Consider the following 20,583-nt stretch of genomic DNA (forward strand, 5'->3'; position numbering starts at 1 on the left):
GGGGGCTGCGTAGGCTCTGCTTCGTCAGCCACCAGAGAATACACAGCTTGGACCAAAGTCAGGCTCCTGCTACCTCTGAGGAAGAAGGTCCTAAACTTCTAAGCCTCCAAGGCTCTGCTGCCTCTCCAGGCCTTGTTCAAATGCAGACTTCCACTCTGAGAATGACGACTTCAGGGGCTCAGAGCCCTTGCTTGAGAAATCCCGCATCAGCTGCAGCACGTTGCTGCCATTCATCACTCGCTGAGGGCGTCCTGTACGCCAGACTCTGTTCTAAGGGCTTTGTCTATATTGTCCGATTTTATCCTTACAACAATCCCGTGAAGCCACTTGTACCTCCTTGTTGTCAGATGCAGAAACCAAGGCTCAGGGTAATTTTGCCTGAAGTCATGTAACCATAAGGGACAGTAACGGTTCGTCACTATGTAAGTGTGGCTTCCAACCCTGTGCTTATTCGTAACCAGGCTAGTGGTTCCCAAGGTGTGGTCCCTAGACCAGCATCATCAACCTCATCTGGGGACTTGGAAAATTCTCAGGCTCCTCCCTGGAGGTGCTGAAGGGGACACTGGGGGTGGGTCCAGCAAGTTGGGGTTGAAGAAATCCTCCAAGTGATGCTGAGGCAGGTTCGAGTTTGAGAACCACTGGACCGGGCTAAGCTGCCCGCTCTCCAGGGGTGAGGCAGGCAGCAGAAAATGCTTACAAAGTAATACTGGCTTTGGCGGCATGCTGCCTGCAGCTCTAACATGACAGTGAGGATGATGACGGCTGAGAACCTGTGTGATTCCCAGGTGGCAGAGAAGCGTCACCCCCTCCGGGGGTCTGTTGACTCATCCAGAGGAAACGGAACCAAGACACACGAGTTCCCACGTAGGCCACACTGTCATCTGGGCTCTGACCAGTGGTGGGTGAAGGACAGGCCCAGAAGCTGGGATGGGGAGAGACTGAGGAAAAATCCCAAGGACCAGCAGAGCAGAAAGCCTGAAGCAAAGCAACTTGGAGAAGCAAGAGGTCTACAACAGCTCAGAAGTCGAAGACGAGCAAACAGGCAGGCGATGCTACCCCAGAGAAGATGTATTCTTAAACTGAGGCCTCAGGTGAAGCCACTTGTTCCCCTTCTTTTAGAGCAGAAATCAGTGACTGAGTTCCTGGGGCCTGCATTTATTAATAACGTGTGCCGGGAATGCAGAACATTTGAAAATTGAGACCCGGGGTAAGGCTGCGGTGTGCTTGATAGAGGCTTTGGGGCCACTGGCATGGATAAACGGTGGAGCTTCTTCAAGGTAGCACTTGCCTGGAAGGAGTTTTGTCCTGTTTTCTCCTATAGGTGCAAGGTATGAGGCATTCTGCAGAAGGCATTTGTGGGAATTTTTCCAAATCGAGGCAATTTCCAAGTTTCTTCCATTTCTTAGACCCGAGAAAAAGAGCACTTAGAAACAGAGACAGCAAGGGCAATGGAACTCTAGCTGATGAAACGCGAATTGCTGATCTAGACAGAGCTGTTAGGACTGAACTCTATAGTTACTGTCAGAATGAGAAGCCTCTGCAATTGATGGTCTCGGGCGATGTCCGGGCTCACGTACTCAGTGTGAACCAGGACAGACAAGAAATGCCCAGGTTTTTCAAGAGGGAGAGAAGACAGGTGGCTGGCATGAGCGCCCACTAAGATTTCACCTTCATCTATTCATAGGCGTGAAATCAGTGAGATGTGCAGGAGCCTCCCTTAGCTGCCGTCAGGAATAGTATCTGCCTTGCGGGCAATGTCATGTCAGACCTGAAAAACTGTTCTCGGGATCTTCTCTGCCGTATATTGAAATTCATCTAATTATGATGTATTCCCCACTTTGGACAAACACTGAACGTAGGTAAGCTTGGATTTACACAAAAGATAAACTAGGGAGCAATTATTTCTTACTCATCAGCGTGCAAAACGTGTCACTATCATACTTACTTTAATTCCAAGCTTTCCCGATGCATTTAAAATTAAGTCCGCAGCTGATGTTTGCCTGTAGCCTATATATTGCACGAAGTGAGGTACGTCGATATCTGCTGTGTGTATCTCATAATAGATTTTTGCTCCTTCTGGAAAGCGGTTGTTGCACATGGTCAGGGATGGGTGCACCTGCGTCAGCAGTTCTCACGGGACTGCTGTCTTCTCTGCGATTCTGACACATGTATGACGTCAAGTCCTCTCATCATGTTTCCTCCATGTCAATCACAGCCGTCAAGTGTCAAAGAAGAGCCCTTACCCTGAAGGGCTCCTAGTTTATGATCTTATATATCCTGTGCGTACGTGTGCACACACATGCACATGTGCACACACGCAGGCACACGCTATCTAACCACGTGGAGATTCTACCGGCGTTAGTCTTATAACTTGAGACACAGACCTACTAGAGAACAGACTTGAGGATACGGGGAGGGGGAAGGGTAAGCTGGGACGAAGTGAGAGAGTGGCGTGGACATATATACACTACCAAATGTAGTGGGAAGCAGCCGCATAGCACAGGGAGATCAGCTCCGTGCTTTGTGACCACCTAGAGGGGTGGGATAGGGAGGGTGGGAGGGAGGGAGATGCAAGAAGGAAGAGATATGGGAACATATGTATATGTATAGCTGATTCACTTTGTTATAAAGCAGAAACTAACACACCATTGTAAGGCAATTATAGTCCAATAAAGATGTTAAAAAAAAAAAAGAAGTTTACTGCAGCTTCCCTCCTCAGGGTTAGTAATTAGGTGGGGTCTCTAGGGACATTCAATTTAATCCCAATTCAGTCATAAACGTTAATGGAGCCAGTTTGAAAGCATCAAGACCAAGCAAAGCAAATGGATCTATATGACCTGATGCCAGGAGGAGAGAAAGGAGCAGGAAGTAGAGTAGGAAGTAAAACGGGCCGAGTTTGGTTCCTGCTAAATGAACCCACAGCCAGTAAAGGGGGCTGTGGGAACACAGGGAAAGAGTACAGAATGGACACGAGATGATCCAACACTTTGATTCAGATTCTGTGTAACTCCAAATATCATTGAGTGTTAAGTAGATTATGATTCTTTTTTGAAAACTCTTATTTACTATCCGGAGGGGAGAGAATTCATCCTGTCTAGTCTTTCCTACAAAGATCAACTAATATTTAAAAGAGCAACCTTGTAAATTTATTATACTAACGAAAGAGATTTCCAAAAAGATGAAAATAAGGTTCTGCGGTGCCACCGTTTAGAGGTAATCATGATTAACACCTAAGTGTATACTGTTCCAGAGTGTTTTGGTGTATACACTTACATACATTTTAATAAAAACAAAATCCAATAGTGGGGACTCTTTTATGGCAGCTTCTCTGTCACTTAACAATATTTTTATGAGAATCTTTTTATGTACCTTCATCATCTCCTACAGCATCATTTAAAAGCACAGCAGATTGTACCTTTGTTTGGCTGAAAAATTGGCTGAATTCCGCCAATTCCCTATAATTGGACCTATAGGCTGTGTCCCCCAAATTATCCATCACATCCTAAATGGGAAGGTCAAAAGAGCATCATTGGCTCTTCGAATCCCATGTGCTTTTGCCTTAGAGCTAGCTGAGGAGGATGCAGAAGAAAAGGCAACATTTTATTCACACAGTCTTGTTAAGCCTGACCCATTCTGCAGTGTTATCTGGCTTGGGGAGCAGCCGGCTGGGTGCAGAGGAATGCATCGTAATGCCGTGGAAACATCACTCAGCTGCGGCTGATACCGTACGTACTGGGTGGCCTGTGGTGGGGACAAGTCTTGTCACCGCTCTGCTGAGAAGGACCTGCAACCCCGGAGGCACTCAGCTTTCTCCTTAATACATCAGCAGCCACCACTGGTGTTTGAGCTGGAATTGACCTCACTGCTCATTGGTGCCGTTTTGTCCCCTTTTCTAATCACTTCTTTTCAATAGAATCGTTCCTGCAGTAGGCTTGTGGGTGGGTTAAAAAAATTTAATAACCCAAGAAGCCTCTGAATGTAAGATTTTACTCTTTCTTGGCTTATGTAATTTACATAAGCATTTGTTTATGCCGCATTTGTGTATCGCTTTTCTGATCAAATTTCCTGGCGATTCCGCAAGTTTGGCTTCTCAGCCCCCCGGTGCAATTATTAACCCCACAGCAAGAAAGCCAATAAATGGCTGCAGGGCTGCCCAGTGTTCAGATAAGATAAACACCAGCCTTTCAAGCTGCTGAACTGAATTGGACGACCTCAGTTTGGGGGAATAATATCTCTTCCGTTTTATTAAACTTATTAAAACCATTCACGGAGGAAAAACTAGTTCAGTGTTTTTAAACTTGGAGGACCAAGATATTTACTAGGGTTTGACGTGCTTTTTGCCTGTGGCATGCATAAACATCATCAGATGGTCACTTCTGAAGTGGGCTGGTAAACTTGCATTTAGTCCATCATATGCAAATTCAATTATTTATTATTTGGTGCCAGGCTCTCTTTGTCAGGTCTGCAGAGATAGAAAGGAGCAAGAAAGATTCCCCCTTCCTTCAGGGAGATCACAGTTTGAAGTGTCTTCCTTCAAGGAGGACTCACACGCACACACACTATATAGTATAACTTCAACTGAGATAAGTAAGAATGTGATACTCCAGGAGGATCCAGAGGGAGCATTTCACCAGGCTGGGGGCTGGAGGAAGGTTTCCCAGAGGAGGTGATCCTTGAGTTAGGTCTGGGCAGAAGACAGGGGGAACGGATATTCGAGGCCAAGGGGACCATCGGAGCGACGTCATGTGAGTGAAAACACAGGGTGTGGTCGGACAGTGGCAAATGACTTATGATAAAGCTGGCGCTAAGGGTGCATCCTCGTGGGGCAGCATGTGTCTAGAAACAGGCTAGAGCCAAATGTGTGATGAACTTTGGTCACTAAAGAACTTAGACTTTGTTCTGTAGAGATGGGGACTCTTGGAGTCTTTTGGGAAGAGGGGAGACGTGATCAGATCAGTATTTGAGAAAACCATGCTGGTGGCAGTAGGGAGGGGGGGAAACCAATTAGAAGCCATTTCTGTCATCCAGAGGGAGATGGGGAGACTTTATCCAGGGAGTAGAAGGAAGGAGGAGTGAAGGACAGCCCAGTGTGTGTCCTTTCTTACTAAGCTGGCGGTACTTCCAAGCATACCACTATGCCAGTATGCTTGGAAGAATGCATACCATACATTTGGGTTCAAGAATACTTATTTGGGAAGAACACTGGAAAGATAAGCCAAAGACGGGAGATAGGACAGTAGACGCTGGCTAGAGGTATCAGCTTATGAAGACGTCAGTCTTTCTCAGGGGTCTTATTATTTAGTTATCAGTTCAAGATGCTTTGAGATCCTCCAAAACATTCTGTAAAATCAGGAATGCTTGCAGAACATCAGCATTTTATGCTATATTAATATAGCCTCTAACTGGCTTTCAAAGAACCTAAGGCAATCAGGAAAGTAATTCTGTATTACATTTCCCAGATTGCCCTGCTCCAACAGGTTGAATCCATTGGGAACGACCTCTACCCATCCAGTTTCCTTGGCATTTTATACCTCTTTAATGCAACTTGGAAGAGTTGTCTTGTGACTCTCCAATCCCTTCAGACCGTCATGAATGGCTTTGAAGGCAGAAACTATTTTTGGTTCATCTTCAGGCTCCCCAAAGTGCTTGGCATGGAGTAGGGACTTAGTGTGGAAGGAAGGAAGGAAGGAAGGGAGGGAGGGAGGGAGGGAGGAAGGAAGGAAGGAAGGAAATGGGAAGGAGACTGACTGTAGGGTGAGGAGTTTGGTACAGGCATGGCCGAGGGCAGGTAGAAAAAGTTAAATAGGGGCCAACTCATGAAGAGTTCACCGTGCTGGGGAAATACATCAATGCACCCGATTAATCAGAAATATTTCCAGTAAGTTGAAAAAGGAAAACTGACTAATCATTCTTTGGTAGGTTAGTTAAGAATTTTAAAATGTCCTGATTCGAAACAAAGTCAGATCACTGGCCAGAAAGAGTTCTTAAATAATAAATTTTAAATAAACTCCTGGTCAAAAGCACATTCATACATTTCATTGTTTGTTCTTTTGCTCATTCATTCCTTAGAAGCCAAGATTACGGCTCTGGAGCCAGCCTGTCCAGGTTGAAGCCATGGGTCCCTCACCAGCTCTGTGACGGCACAAGGTCCTAAAACTCTGTGCCTTGTTTTCTGCATCTGTAGAGTATTAATAATACTAACTCTTGAGGGTGGGGTAGGAAGCAAATGACTCACTGGATGAAAAGCTCTTAGAACAGTGTGTGCTACCAGTGCTTACTATTGCATTAGCTATTTCACTGTCTATGTGCTGTTCTTAGCACTCCCTATGTATCAGTGCATTCAATATCCTGGGAATAAGAAGGTGGAGATGGTAGCACCCCATCCACAGGAAGTCTATGGGCGATGACAAATGAGAGTGAGCGATTGGAGGCCAACATGGCAGGTGCTAGAACTGAGTTATGAGTCCCACACTTCGGGGAGCAGAGAGGAGGGTCGCGAGGGAGGACTGAGCTGAGGCTTGTCGCCTGCACGTCACAGCCAAGTCCAGCCTGCTCCTTCCAGCCTGCACGCCCTAAATTCCCCCATTTTCCTGCACAAACCTCCCTTGTCTGCATCCCTTAGGATGGGAAGGGGACCCCAATTCTTCTCGATTGTTTGTTCAGAAAGCATAACTGGCTGATTTCTCTCTAGTTTGCGTGAATGTGGAAATAGAGAAGCAGGTGTTTGTGGGCTGTGGGATTAAGGGGCTGCTCCCCCTTGGCCGACGGGGACGGGAAGGAGGCCCTGGGAAGGGGGACGAGAGCAGCTTCCGGGGAAGGTCAGTCACAGGTCAGACCCAAGTTTTAGTTAAATACACAGAGGCATCTCAGGGCCTCAGTGAAGACGGTGGTGAGGACAAAGGAGGATGTGGCGGGGGACAGGCCAGAGTAGGGTAAGACTAGCAGAGGGTTGGGGGTTGGTGAATTGGAGAAAGAGGAGATAATACAGCGGGTTTCACACTTCTATTCAGTATATTTTGAATCAAGATACCTAATGTCCCTATTGGACATTGGCTCAAAGGGAATGACCACAGTTCAACAGTGACATTTGGAAAGCTTCATTTTATCCCGCCAGCGTATATCGAGGAGACCCTGCCACTAAAGGGATCGCTGACGAGAAGCCTGGAAACACTGAATCTCAGTGGATTTGGGGAAGCTACTGGTTCTTTCTGTCGCTAGTCATTTTTCACAAGGTGCCACCACTGACAGTAACAAGTTTCTCTTTGTAAACACCCGATAGGCACGTTTCATTTGCTGTTCACACTCCCCCGTAAGGCAGGCCCTGTGGGATGGGCCGTGTGGTCGTTTTTACACAACACGTGATGATACGTGAGGTTAAGCTCGTCCACAGGTGAGGGGGGAGACCCAGACGCCGGCCTGGGTGTCCTGACCTCCACCGTGAGCTCCTGTCCACCTCCCTCTGGGCCTCAGCCAGCCATCAGCCAGCCAGACACCTACCTCCTTTCCTTCTTCCGCAGAAAGAAAACTTGGGTTGATCCACTTCACAGATGGGGTAGGAGAAGTTCAGAATGGACAGGCCTTTACTGAAGAGAGCAATGTCCAGAAACAGCTCCTTGATGTCCTCCCCTGAAGGGAAAGGGAAGACCAGCTTTCCTGTTAGTGTGGGGTTTGCTGTCCATCACAGTGTTCAAAACTCATAAAAGCATGAGCCAAAGGACCTTTCTTTTCCAGAAATCTGCACTGTATGGGGAACAGTTTTCTTTTTTGGTAAAACAGCATTGGGGCAACGCTACTGGGACAGCCCTGGGGATGAAATGCGGCCCTTTCACGAACTTCATCTGCTTGGAGCAGGTAGCTGACCTGCTCCCCTGGCCTGATGCCATGGCCCCTGAATGTGGCGGCCGGGGGCCTGGCTTCCACAGCTTCTCAGCTACGTAGTCCCAGGTGCCTCCCCTGAGAGCGGTGGGCTGTGGTCCAGCCTGCCTACCCTCACCGCTGATGGCAGGCAGACATTGTCCCGTTGTCACACGGGAAGCTTCCAGCTGCTCTGCAGAGCTGGCTCCCGACTTTCTGCCTTTTTCTCCATCCCTCCCTTTTATGTTTCACTCGCTCCTCCTTCTATTCCTCTTTCCTCTCTGTCTCTCCCTAAAGCATCCATGGAGCTGCTGGTATAGAGCCCAGAGGCTGTGCAGGGTCTGGAAATATGAAGATGCATGAGAGTTCTTGGCCTCCGGAATGTTCCCTCCGTTTCTCTGGAGTGATCCCACATGCTCAGTTTATTAACTCCTTCTGCCCTGATTTTGATGAATCTGTGTTAGAGAGGAGATACACTAGCAGCTATAGCAATGTAATGAGCAACGGTAATGACACGACCACGTAAAAATAAACAATCAGAAAGCATTCTGGCTCATGGATTGGGGTGCAGGGAGAAGATATTCCATGTCTTTGCCTGTGTCAAGGTTTAAGAACTTATAAGAGCTATTTGGGGAATGAAATAATGCAAAGATAAACCATGCTGCTGGTTGTGGCTTGTTTGGGGCTGAGATAACTAAGCAAAAAAGGTCTCAAGCAGACACCAATATTTAGGCTCAAAATATTTTCTTTATTTTGCTGCATATACTGATTCCAGGTGCTTGTAATACCCAAATGAGTGCCTGGGGTCTTTTTGGTACAAAAGCACAGCATTAAGTGAGAGTTCGGCTCTATCTGGATATTACCCAGAGAGAGAAACGAAAACGAAAATGGTACTAGAGTTAATTCCAGAGAGAGATGGGAGCAGTGGTGTCGCCACAGCCGCCACAGTAAACACGGGCAACTGGGCGTCTGGGCCGCGAAGAGGTTGTGTAATGTTTTATATCATGTCAATAATTTTTACTTACTCAGAATGATTCCAAATCTGATGTTGATATTTGGTTTTACTTGTTTGAGACACTGGTCAACAGACAAGCCAAAATCTTGTAATGCGTCTGCCAAGAAGAAGACAGCGGATTAGGTGTGAGGACACTGCACATGCTGCAAGCTCGTATTCAAAGTGTACAGCAATTCTTTTTTCTTTTTTTAATTATTATTATTTATTTTAACATCTTTATTGGAGTATAATTGCTTTACAATGGTGTGTTAGTTTCTGCTTTATAACAAAGAGAATCAGCTATACGTATACATACATCCCCATATCCCCTCCCTCTTGCGTCTCCCTCCCACCCTCCCTATCCCACCCCTCTAGGTGGTCACAGAGCACCGAGCTGATCTCCCTGTGCTATGCGGCTGCTTCCCACTAGCTATCTATTTTACGTTTGGTAGTATAGATACGTCCATGCCACTCTCTCACTTCGTCCCAGCTTCCCCTTCCCCCTCCCCATGTCCTCAATACCTGTTTTATTCCTTCCTTCCTCCCTTCCTTCCTTCCTGTATCCGAAATACTTTTTTTTTTTTTTTTTTTTTTGCTGTACGCGGGCCTCTCACTGCTGTGGCCTCTCCCGTTGCGGAGCACAGGCTCCGGACGCGCAGGCTCAGCGGCCATGGCTCACGGGCCCAGCTGCTCTGCGGCATGTGGGATCTTCCTGGACCGGGGCACGAACCCGTGTCCCCTGCATCGGCAGGCGGACTCTCAACCACTGCGCCACCAGGGAAGCCCCAATTTTTTTTTTTTTTTCGAAATACTTTTTAAAGTATACAAGCACGTATGACTTTGTACTTTGCTCTTTGACTTGTCCCACAATAATTAACCTAAACACAGAGCTCCTAGAGGCAAGAGCCAGTGTTTGTTTTGTTTGTATTGTTTTGCTTTCCATGTCCTTTTCCTTCATGTTTCCCACTGGGCCCCAGAGAGGACGACTGATTTTAACTGAGAGTCTGTGTTATGTGAGTCACTGAACTGTGCACTTTACGAGCTTTCGACTTAATTCTTCAGACTCCCCCGTGCCTAGCACAGAGCCCTGCAGTCGGACACGTAGTGAGCACTCCATAAATGCACACGTGAGTGGACGAATGGGCTACGTATGAAGCTACCTCAGCTTCAAATCCACCCTCCAGGGCTCTGCTGTGTGAAGCTGGGGGCGCTCTTCAACCACGTTTCTCCTTTGCCACCTGCCAGAGATGTGCCGGAGGTCAGACTGGGGCTGAGCGGGCGAAGGACTTGCTTCTTCTTACCTGCTTGCTGATGCTTGAGCGTGTCGCCCGGCGATGGCCTGTCACCCTGGCAGTGGCTGTTGGTTCCAGTGTCCAGCTCTCCCTCCCTCTCTCTCTCTTTTTTTTTTTTTTTTACTTTATACTACACTTTATTTATTTTGCCTTATTTTTTTATTATTGGAGTTTTGCACCTTCTTGGCATCAGCTGAGGCTCAGCTCTACTGGCTCCAAGCTTCTGTGATGACGGTACCTCGGAGGCCATCACCCCTTCCCCAGCTGGCAGCGTCTCAGCACCTCAGGCCCTTCTTTCAAGCTTCCAGGTTCTAACAACCCTAACCTCTGTCCTCTGCTCATAGCCCTCTGGGAGCAGCTGCTTCCTCACTGCTTCCTTCTGCTTTTCTGGTTCTCTAACAACTGCTTAACCAACACTCTGTATTAAATTTTCTCCGTGGAGATGACTGACAGGGTCTCTGAATTCCTGACCGGACCTAGACTGATAGAATGAATGACAATCTTGAGAGATAGGCGTGACTGTCCTTATTTCACAGGTGGGAAAATAAAGACTCAGAGAGGTGGTGCTGACTTACCTAGGTTCAAGAACTAGAAAGTGGCAGAGTCAAGGTTCAAACCCAGACTTAAAAACAAATAAATAAGAAGTTGCCACCCAGTACTGCACAGAGGCACTCACAAGTAGAGCCTTGAAGACGTATGCTAAGTTTCTGATTAGTAAGATCGCCTGGAACATTTGCATGCAGACATATGGCATTTGCATGCAGACATATGGCATCTGGCAGTTCTGTTTCATAACTGGCTTCAATTTCGGCTTAGCTATGAGCTCACATTGTCGATGGGAGCGTTCCAGACCGTTTAATCACCCACATCGCTGACCTGGAGGGCATATAACTGTCTGTGATATCTGCCGTGGAAATGAGCACTAGGCTATTCAGCCTTGCGAATCAATCTAGGTGCACTTTCGTTTGATGAACCCCCCTATGATCTGGTCACTAATTTTCTGGGGGGATAAAAGCCATTTTCTCTTATGCTGAGTTTACTTCTTCACTGGCATCTTCGTGTCATCCAAGACGACGTTTCTTTCGTCTTGGAAAATGGGACCAGGGGGTAAGGAGACAATTGTTTCTGCTACACATTTGGCCCTCGGGATCGAAAAAGAGACCAACTAACAGACGTTTGGGAATGTGCATCCTCAAAATTGTGAGCGAATTGAAGTTGCGATCTGCGGAAAGGTAAAAGAGGCTAACCGTGTGTCGCTTAGCTAATTAGCAGGTGCAAAATTACACTGTGCTTATCAATATTTTAAATGTATAGATGGAGAGAATAAACTAAGGGCAGGAGAAGGAAATAAAACATCTCCCTGGCACTGGAAAAATATTCTTGTTAGGAAAATAATCTTAATAAGAAACAAAGTTAAAAAGGAAGCAGCAGATTGCTCCTCTCTGAGGATGTGAGTATAAAAACAGAAGGATAGATTGCTTAAAAAGTGCTTAGGGCTTTGGTGCTCTTTTCTAGCAGTTATTTCAATTTTATATTTGAGAGCAAATTTTATATTTAAGAGTGAATTTTATATTTGGGAGTGAGTATGCACTTTGCAGTTGTCTTGGGGAAAATGACATCCATTCCTCCCATCCCCCCAATCCCAGCCTCGCACACTTATAGCCTTTCCTCTTTTGACTTGTATTTTCACTCTGGCGCTTGGCATGCTCTATACCAGGGGTCCCCAACCCATGGGCTCTGGACCGATAGCGTCCAAGGTCTGTTAAGAACCGGGGCCACGCGGCATGAGGTGAGCGGCGGGCAAGTAAGCGAAGCTTCATCTGGTGCTCCCCATGGCTCCCATTACCGCGTGCACCACCCCTACACCCCCAAACCCCCCACCCCCTGTCTGTGGAAAAACCGTCTTCCACGAAACCAGTCCCTGGTGCCAAAAACACTGGGGACCGCTGCTTTACACGACATTATATTTTCCTGTAAACCTCTACTAGATGCTTCAAGGCAGGCTCCCCTGCTTCAGGGCCCAGCATAATATCTTAAGGTTATACTAGGTTCCAAGTAGTGGTTTGTTGAATGAATAATAGAGGTTATCTGTAATCAACTTGTGCAGAACTTTAAAGCCAGATTTCTCAACCTTGTCACTATTGACATTTTGGGTCAGAAATCTTTTTTGGGGGGTGGCTGTCCCGTGCAGCAACACCTCTACCCAGTAGAAACCAGTAACATCCCAGCCCCAATTCGAGCCCAAATAGGTTGCAGACATTGCCAAATATCCCCTGGGGGACAAACTCGCCTGGTGGAGAACCATTGCTTTAAAGAATTGCTTTCTCAATTGCCAGACAAATGCCTCAGAATCACCTACCAAAATTCAAGACAGTGGGTTGCATTTTTAAAGGAGTTCTCCTTATACAGTGTAAGAATTGATTGGGGGCAAGGGTGGGGGGACTTTTCCTTGGACACTTGCCTCAGGTAATTTTGACCACATATACATTGGATTATCCGAATGTGGATCCTCTGAATGAATAAAATGGGAAAGTTAATGAGAGCTGGCGTTCCTGGGCTTCGGGGGCAGAGATACATGTTTCTTCCAGACACTTCAACGTATAGCAGTGAATGGACTGAGGAAAGAGGCAAAGCTTCATAGGAAAATATATGACCTGTTCATGGAAAATATGTTTTCCTTTGCCTCTAAGCTATACCCCCTTTCTGTCTGTTCTGTCCTCATGTGTGACTTCTGCCTAAGAGAGGCCCGCAGTTACAGTGGGCGAGGCCGACGCGCCGCGACCTGCCCTGCTGTCCACACACACCGGGGACAGGTGTGCCTGGAAGGCAGACTCCTCCAAACGGCTGACAGGAAATCCCTCGGTGGGTGGGGAGAGAGGCTGGGGAAGCAGCCAGCGGCATCTGCATTCCTGCTAAGGGCAGTCAAATGCGTCCTGGAACTGTTTCATGCGCCTTCATGGAGTAGCATAGACTTGGATAAACGGGTAAGGTTTAGCATGTGCAGGTTCTTTACACATCTCAGCTTCAGAGCCATTCTTGGGCCTTGAGTTCTGTTCGTTGCCTGTGCTCTCCCTGGCAGGGCTGGCCCTGGGCAGTTGTCCAGGAGAGGATGAGCTGGCCTGGGGTGTTTCTGGCCAGCGTTGGGCTCTCAACTGGAATCAGGGAGAAGAAGACAAAACTCAGCCTCTGGAAGTGCAGTTCCTCCCCGAGGATGGCGGGGCCGAGGGCCTGGTGGGGCCAGGAGCCGGTGTGTCTCGGGCGGGCCACGCATCCCTAGGTCCTCGAGTCCGTGGTTGTTGCTCTGTGCCCTGTGTCCATCCTCTGTGCTGCTGGTTTCATGGTTTGAAGGACAGAGGACGGGGGGCTGTCTCTCATGCTGCGAGTCTCATTTTCCAATTTCATAGCTCGGCTTGAGGCTTTTACAAAATTTTTGTATTTTGAAATCATTGTATTCTCACAGGAAGTTGCAAAAAGATAGAAGTTTCAGGTACCCTTCACCCAGCTTCCCCGCCACGGTGACATCTTACGCATAGTACAGTATCAAAACAAAGAGACCAATGTTGGTACAACCCACAGGGCTCTTTCAGATTTGACTAGTTTTACTCACACTTGTTCACGTGTGCGCACGTGTGCTTGGAGTTCTATTGTTTAGGTTTTAAATATTGTTGCAAAGTGGGTGAAGAATTGGCTTTCCTGCTCCCATGGTGGGGAGGGTGGAATTCCGACAGCAGTGTCACCCTGAAAAAGAGCTGACACCCCTCCGGCCTCCCCTCCACTAGCCTTCCCCACGTTCACGTCCAAGTCCATCCAAGGCTGTCCACGACCTTCCTGCTGCGTGAAGGTAGCCTCTCTCTCTTTCTCCTTCTTTCTCTCTTTCTCCCTCCCACTCCTTCCCTCTTTCTCTGTGCTCCCCTCCAGCACTTAGGTGGGCTACATCCTGAGATCCAGAGCACTGATTTTCTTCTAACATCCCTTAACCCACCCATCCCTTAACCCATGACTTTAGGAGCTGATATCGCTTCCTCCGTGTGCTGTTGGCAGAAAACAGGCTGCTCCAGGGGAGTTCGATATTCCACGGCATGTTTTATGGCACGTTTCCAATAGAGGCATGGCTTGGGGAGGGTAGAGAAGGACAACAGAGACAGGGGAGGGGCTTACTGTCAGCACATCGCTCGGATGCACTGGTGAAATCGACTCTAATGGTTTATGGAGAGAAGAAAATCTTGGGCAAACTGAATGTGAGGAAAGCTGGTCTGCTTCTGGTTGGTTAATAAAATAGCACTGGATAGCTTCTTGCTCTTTAATAAAACCCGATATATTACAGTTTTTCAGAGAAGCAGAAGCAGTAGGATATATAGAGATGATATCTAGCTAGCTAGCTAGACATGGACACAGATATAACACATAGAGGATAGTTATCATGTAATAATAGAAATATAATATATATAATATCTGTCTATCGAGAGATTTATCTTAAGAAACTGGCTCATATAAGAGGGGCTGAGGGTGAGAAAAAGCCAACTTAGTTTTTAGAAGTATTATAGATAGGGCTGTCCTCGTCCCAGGGAAGCATAGAGAGTGAGCCAGAAACGGTGCCTGGGGAGCCATCGATGGTTCTAGAGGAAGGGCGTGACAGGATCTGACCTGTGCTTTCGTTGCCTGCGATCAGTTCTCTCCTTTCTGTCCAAATCCTGGCCTCTCTGGGAAATGTTGCCTTGTTCCCCCAGCTTCTTTCTCTCTGTCCCTACGCACTTAGATCTATGCCAGTTACTTAGCGTAGACTACCTAGTATTCATACTACATACATGCTATCTTATATGATACTGTCCTGCCTCCTCAACCAAGGTCAGGCCCAAGAGGGTGGGACTTTTCCCTTATATATCATTCTGTCATATCCTCTTCTATTTTTGATACTCTCCCCTTCTCACTGCGCCTGACCTCATGTCTCTCCAGCGCAGGTGCTAACTCAGAGCTGCAGCATAAATGGCTCTCGCTTTATTCTCTACCTTTTGAAACTCTTTACCTCTATCTGCAGCATGAAAATTTGGACAATTTCCAGTAAACGAGAGAGGGCTGGATCTCCTAGAGGAAAACCTTGTTCGTCTCTCTCCTGCCTTTTGTATCTTCACAATCCGGCTCAACCACTCTCCTCCCCAGGATGCCCTGGAGTTTCCTGACCTGTCCTTCCTGAGGTCTCTCGTGCATGGCTCGCTCTGTACGTCTTCATCATACCTTTATCATCGTGAAGTGCGGGAACTCTTGCTGGTTTGTATCTCGCATAGGTCGATGACACTAGGGTATGAGCTGTGGAGGTTAGGAATTCGGTCTTATTTATCCATCCTTAGATAACCAGCATCTAGTACTGGACACGCCCATGAATCTCAACTGGTTGGACAAATAGATGAAAAGGAGAGAAGGTTGGGCAGTTTGATGACACCAGGAGGGAAGCTGGGCTCTCACGTCCATCTGTGATGGGTGCCAGGGATCACTTGGGAAGCCTGAGTTTTGAAGCCAGTGATTGATTTTCCCCACACTTGGAAGGCTCTTTGGAAAGGTGTTAGTACATATTAATTCATCATCATAATAACCAGGGTATTTGCCTTGGCACTTAGGATGGAGTTTCTGAGTGTGGTTGAAAATCTAGTCCCAGGCCAAATATTAGCAGATGTACCTCTACTATCTTTCAGAATTCTTTTGCAAATAAAACAAAACAAACAGTCTTGCTTTTGACTTCTTCTTTTAGGTTGGGTGATTACCAGCTCTGCAAGCTTGTACTGTTTACAGTACAGGCCTGGTTGTGCATGGATCTGAAAGTTTCCTTTCTTACATGGCAGTATTTTCATGGGGGGGTTTTAATTTTCTTGTGTGATTCCTAGGATAACATTCAAGGGTCATTATGGATCCCTAAAAAATATGGATGGGGGGGAAGTCTTCGGTGAGAAGCCATTGCTGGAAATCCATTACCATGGCAACAGAAAATTAATATCCTCTTTTTTGTCCTTGATGTGTTGTGGTGTGTTTCTTCCCCCATTCCCTCATCCTCCTTCCCTGCCACTGAAGAGAAAGAAATGACTAACAAGGTGGTAAATGTATTCTAGCTAGTTGTTCTGTTATTTCCTGATCTCTCCTTTTTTCTCCACCTGTCAAATCTTATTACTATAGAATAGCACCGCAAAGCTCCCCGATGGGCTATTATATTTCAAATAATAGTAGCTCTGCCCCCATTCCAGTCTCTTTGGTCGGCATTTCATTGGGAACTGACTCACCTGGCCAAAGTTGGGTATACAATCTGGCTTTCTGTTTCTTCAGCTTGAACGTGTAGAGTGGGTGTTTGAAAATGCTTGAACATGGTCCCTGATACCAAACACGACCAAAATGCATGAACACCATCACAGTGGAACAGCTCCTGTTTGTAGCTGTACAGAGGGCAAGAATTCCTACAGCCCGCAGGCTGCCTGGTAAGCCTGGTGAATGCATTTTTGCGTGTGAAGGTAGGTTTGGGCGGCCAAGTTCAAAATTCTGGATCCCTCACCTTGTCTGCTTTTAACTGCAAAGGAAATCGGATTCGTTGGAACTCAGTATTGATGGAGAAGGGGTGTGAACCTGCATCCTCTTCTGGCCTCTGAATTCCACTCCCCAGGAGTAACCTGTGTTTGGCTTCCACGAGCTTAGGGGGAGATGGTTTTTGTGCGATATTATACGCATTAGAGACCAAAAAGAGAGACATGGCAATGAGGATGAGGGTTCATCCAAAACACCTCGCCAAATGTCTCAAGGAAAATAACGACCCATTTGAAGCTATTAAGATTCATCTTTTGCATCTCAAGTGTAGATTGACAATAAACACTAAATGCACAGTTTTATTGTGTGTTACCAAGGGGGTGTCACGGTGCCACAAAACATCTTAACATGAGCGTACGAGCAAACTTGAACCTGTCTTACAGATGACAGTGCATCTTAGTGGCTGGAGAATGGGAACTGCAACTTAGCCTCTCATTCATTTTACTGAGCACCCGACACATGGCAGGAAGAACACTAGGCCTTGGGGATACAAAGACAAACCAGAAGAGGCTGCTGCTTTCACCTGGAGCATAACACTTCCATCACCTAATTACGATACTACGTGGCCCAAACACAAACTCAATAAAAGATACATGTACACTCTAAATCTCTCATTTTATAGTCAACATAGAGTCAAACTGTCTTCTGCATGCAAGGCGTATCTCCCATGCTCTCACTCCACACTACCTGGCCTGGCCCCTTTGCAGGTTAAACACAATCTTAGTAACGGTGTTGTTATTCACTCCTTCAGCTACTACCACCGCAGTCAAGATACAGACACAGAGAACGCTCCTCATGCTGTCCTTTGACAGGCACTCCCTTCACCACCTCCCCTTCCCTACACCCCAGAAACCATGAATCACTGCTCCAGCAGTATAATTTTGTCATCTTGAGAATGTTATCCAAATGGAACCATACAATATGTACACTTGCTTCTTAACTTGTCATATATATATATATATTTAAAATTGAAGTATAGTGGACTTACAATATTATATTAGTTTCAGGTATACAGCATAGTGATTCAATATTTTTATACATTACAAAATGATCACCTCATATGCAACCTTTTGAGATTGGATTTTTTTTCATTCTCCATGGTGTCCTGGAGACCCATCCAGGTGGATGTGTGTCTCATTCGTTTTTGTGGCTGAGTTGTTTTCCCGTAGTGTGGACGTTTCACAGCTTGTTTAACTACTCACCTGTTGAAGGACATCTGGCCAGTTTGGGACTATTAGAAATAGAGCTTTCACATACAAGTTTTTGTATGAACATGGTCTTCATTTCTCTGGGATAAATACCCAGGACTGAGGTTGCTGGGTTATATGGTAAGCGTATGTTTGGTTTTATAAGAAACAGCCAATTTTCCAGAGTGGCCGTGCATGTTACATTCCCTCCAGCCTGGTAGGCATGCCCTCTTAAGAGAAACACTTGCCCAAGAAGCTTGTTCCCTGGGAGGAATCGGGAAAGGGGCTGTAGTCAACAACTACAGGGGGTTGACAACTTCTTTGCCCACTCAGCCTTCAAGGTTCAGGCAAAACTCCCTCCATGACATGAGGTGGAAGTTCTCAGGAACGATCAAATCCTAGAAGCTGTGAGATGCACACGCAGCAGTGGCTAATTGTTGTTAATGTCCATCTGGGGGAGGGCGGCTTGGATGACCAGCCGTGATGGGGGTTTCCTTCCATAGCCCCCCATCCTTCCCAGCGCTGTGTTCAGGACCCCTGAGGAAGTTCTTGTCATGCCGTCACATGGAGGCCTGCAGAACAAGTGCTAATTCTTATGACTTGTTTCCCCAGTGCTTTCTAGAGTGAGAGCAACTTACTATATACTTCTTCCTCCTTGAGTCCTGCTTTCCCCACACTGGGTAACAAAGTGTCCACTGCTGCCTCCAACCCTCCATCAGAGTCACAGGAGGAAACATCAATGTACACTTTTCCTAGGAGGCAAGACTACTGACGGAGCTGATGGTTTGTCTTAGTTTGTCAGGCTGTCACAACAAAACACCACAGACTGGGTGGCTTAATTTCTCACAGTTCTGGAAACTGGGGAGTCCAAGATCAGGATTCTGGCTGATTTGGCTCCTGGTAGGAGCCCTCTTCCTGGTTTGCTGACTTCTCCATGTGTCCTCATATGGCAGAGACAGAGAGACCTCTCTGGTCTCTTCCTCTTAGAAGGTCACTAATTCCATCACAGGGCCCCACCCTCATGACCTCATCTAACCCTAATTACCTCCCAAACACCCCTCCTCCAAATACCATCACATTGAGGTTTAGAGCTTCAGCACATGACTTTTGGGGAGACAATACAGTCCATAACACATGTAAAGACCGTCTTCTTCACTGTTAGCAGTCAGGAAAGGGTCCAGAGAGTGATACTGTTTCTGAATTGACCACCCTGATATGGAATGAGCATGAGTGCCCAACAGAAGGCACTGAAAGGGAGAGGAAGTGTTCAAGGGGGATCACAGATGCATCCTTCATGAGAGAATAAGAGGCACAGTATCTCCAGAGCATTTAATCGACTCTTCCTAAAAACACCCTGGAGATTTACTGAGAAGGTGGAGTCGGTACCCAATGAGAGTTTCCACCAGGATGTCTTGTACTGAAATCCAGGAAGCAGGATTCCGAATTCCCAGAACTGGTTCACCACTTATTCTTGCATGTCTCACATTAGGAGATGGAACCAGAATGAATCTGCTGGATGTCCCAGCTTTGCAGTAGAGCTCTCCCTGATGGGAAGGAGAAGGATGTTTCTCATTGTGTGGCATGGACCACCCAGGAACAGAATCCCGTGACAGGAATGACATAGGTCTACAAGCACTCACTGGTCGATACTGGAGGAGAAAAGAACCAGCTGCCTTTAGTTTGGATCCTCTGCCAGCAAAATAAATTACTAATTAAGAAAAGGACTCATTTCTCTGCTTCCTGAATCAACACAATCCTATTAGTTTCCTCCTGTTTAGAGGATTAAAAATACTTTTGCTAAAAATATAAAAATAATTCTGTTGGAAGATTGCAAACTGACATGAAAAATAAGATGGAAACCTGACTTCAGATTAATAAATGAGTCACGCACTTACTGAATAACCACAGACTACCTGCCCCAATGACCTGCACACAAGTTCAGTGCAGCATGTGAGCTGATCACTGCAAAGTTTCAAGCAGACCTGACTTGACACCTCACCCATCTCCTTCACACCATCATTGGAACCATTTGGATATCGTTCAGCCTTTTTTTTTTTTTTTGGCCATCTTTTCATGTGTTTTCAGAACATAGCATTTAAAAACTGTTATTGTATGGAAACATTACTAGACAAAACTGGTTAAACTAGAGAAATTCTTCTACATACCTTTGCCTAGGCTTAATTAAGCCTCAGAGAAATGGAAAGAAAAGTCCTGGGTTGGGAAGCATTTTCTGACATAAGGAGACATAAATAATAGATGCTCACAACCGTTTGTAATTGTGAAAAATTGGAGGCAACCTAAATATTTATTAAAAGGAGAATGTATAGGGGCTTCCCTGGTGGTGCAGTGGTTAAGAATCTGCCTGCTAATGCAGGGGGCACGGGTTCAATCCCTGCTCCGGGAAGATCCGAAATGCCGCAGAGCAATTAAGCCTGTGCGCCACAACTACCGAGCCTGGCTCTAGAGCCCACGAGCCACAACTGCTGAGCCTGCGTGCTGCAGCTACTGAAGCCCATGCACCTAGAGCCCATGCTCCACAACAAGAGAAGCCACCGCAATGAGGAGCCCGTGCACCACAACAAAGAGTAGCCCCTGCTCACCTCAGCTAGAGAAAGCCCATGCTCAGCAACGAAGACCCAACAGATCCAAAAATAAATAACTAAAATAAATAAGTTTAAAAAAAAGATTTAAAAAA

At 46.5% G+C, this 20,583-nt stretch overlaps 1 protein-coding gene across 2 annotated transcripts in view; it reads right to left on the reverse strand.

Annotated features, from left to right (window-relative positions):
* Positions 1–20,583, reverse strand: part of LY86 (lymphocyte antigen 86) — a 51,194-nt gene that overhangs the window by 15,874 nt on the left and 14,737 nt on the right. Inside the window, exons 2-4 of one of the 2 annotated variants that reach the window (XM_033408030.2) lie at positions 8,880–8,966; positions 7,498–7,626; positions 4,415–4,684 (exon numbers count right to left, since the gene is read on the reverse strand). In XM_033408030.2, the coding sequence (XP_033263921.1) occupies positions 4,575–4,684; positions 7,498–7,626; positions 8,880–8,966 (326 nt within the window). In that variant the 3' untranslated portion in view covers positions 4,415–4,574. Of the gene's footprint in view, positions 1–4,414; positions 4,685–7,497; positions 7,627–8,879; positions 8,967–20,583 lie in introns of those variants that run through there. The other variant, XM_004281056.4, reaches the window with a different exon arrangement.

The sequence above is a fragment of the Orcinus orca genome, chromosome 10 (genome assembly GCF_937001465.1).
Source record: "Orcinus orca chromosome 10, mOrcOrc1.1, whole genome shotgun sequence".
Lineage (NCBI taxonomy): Eukaryota > Metazoa > Chordata > Mammalia > Artiodactyla > Delphinidae > Orcinus > Orcinus orca.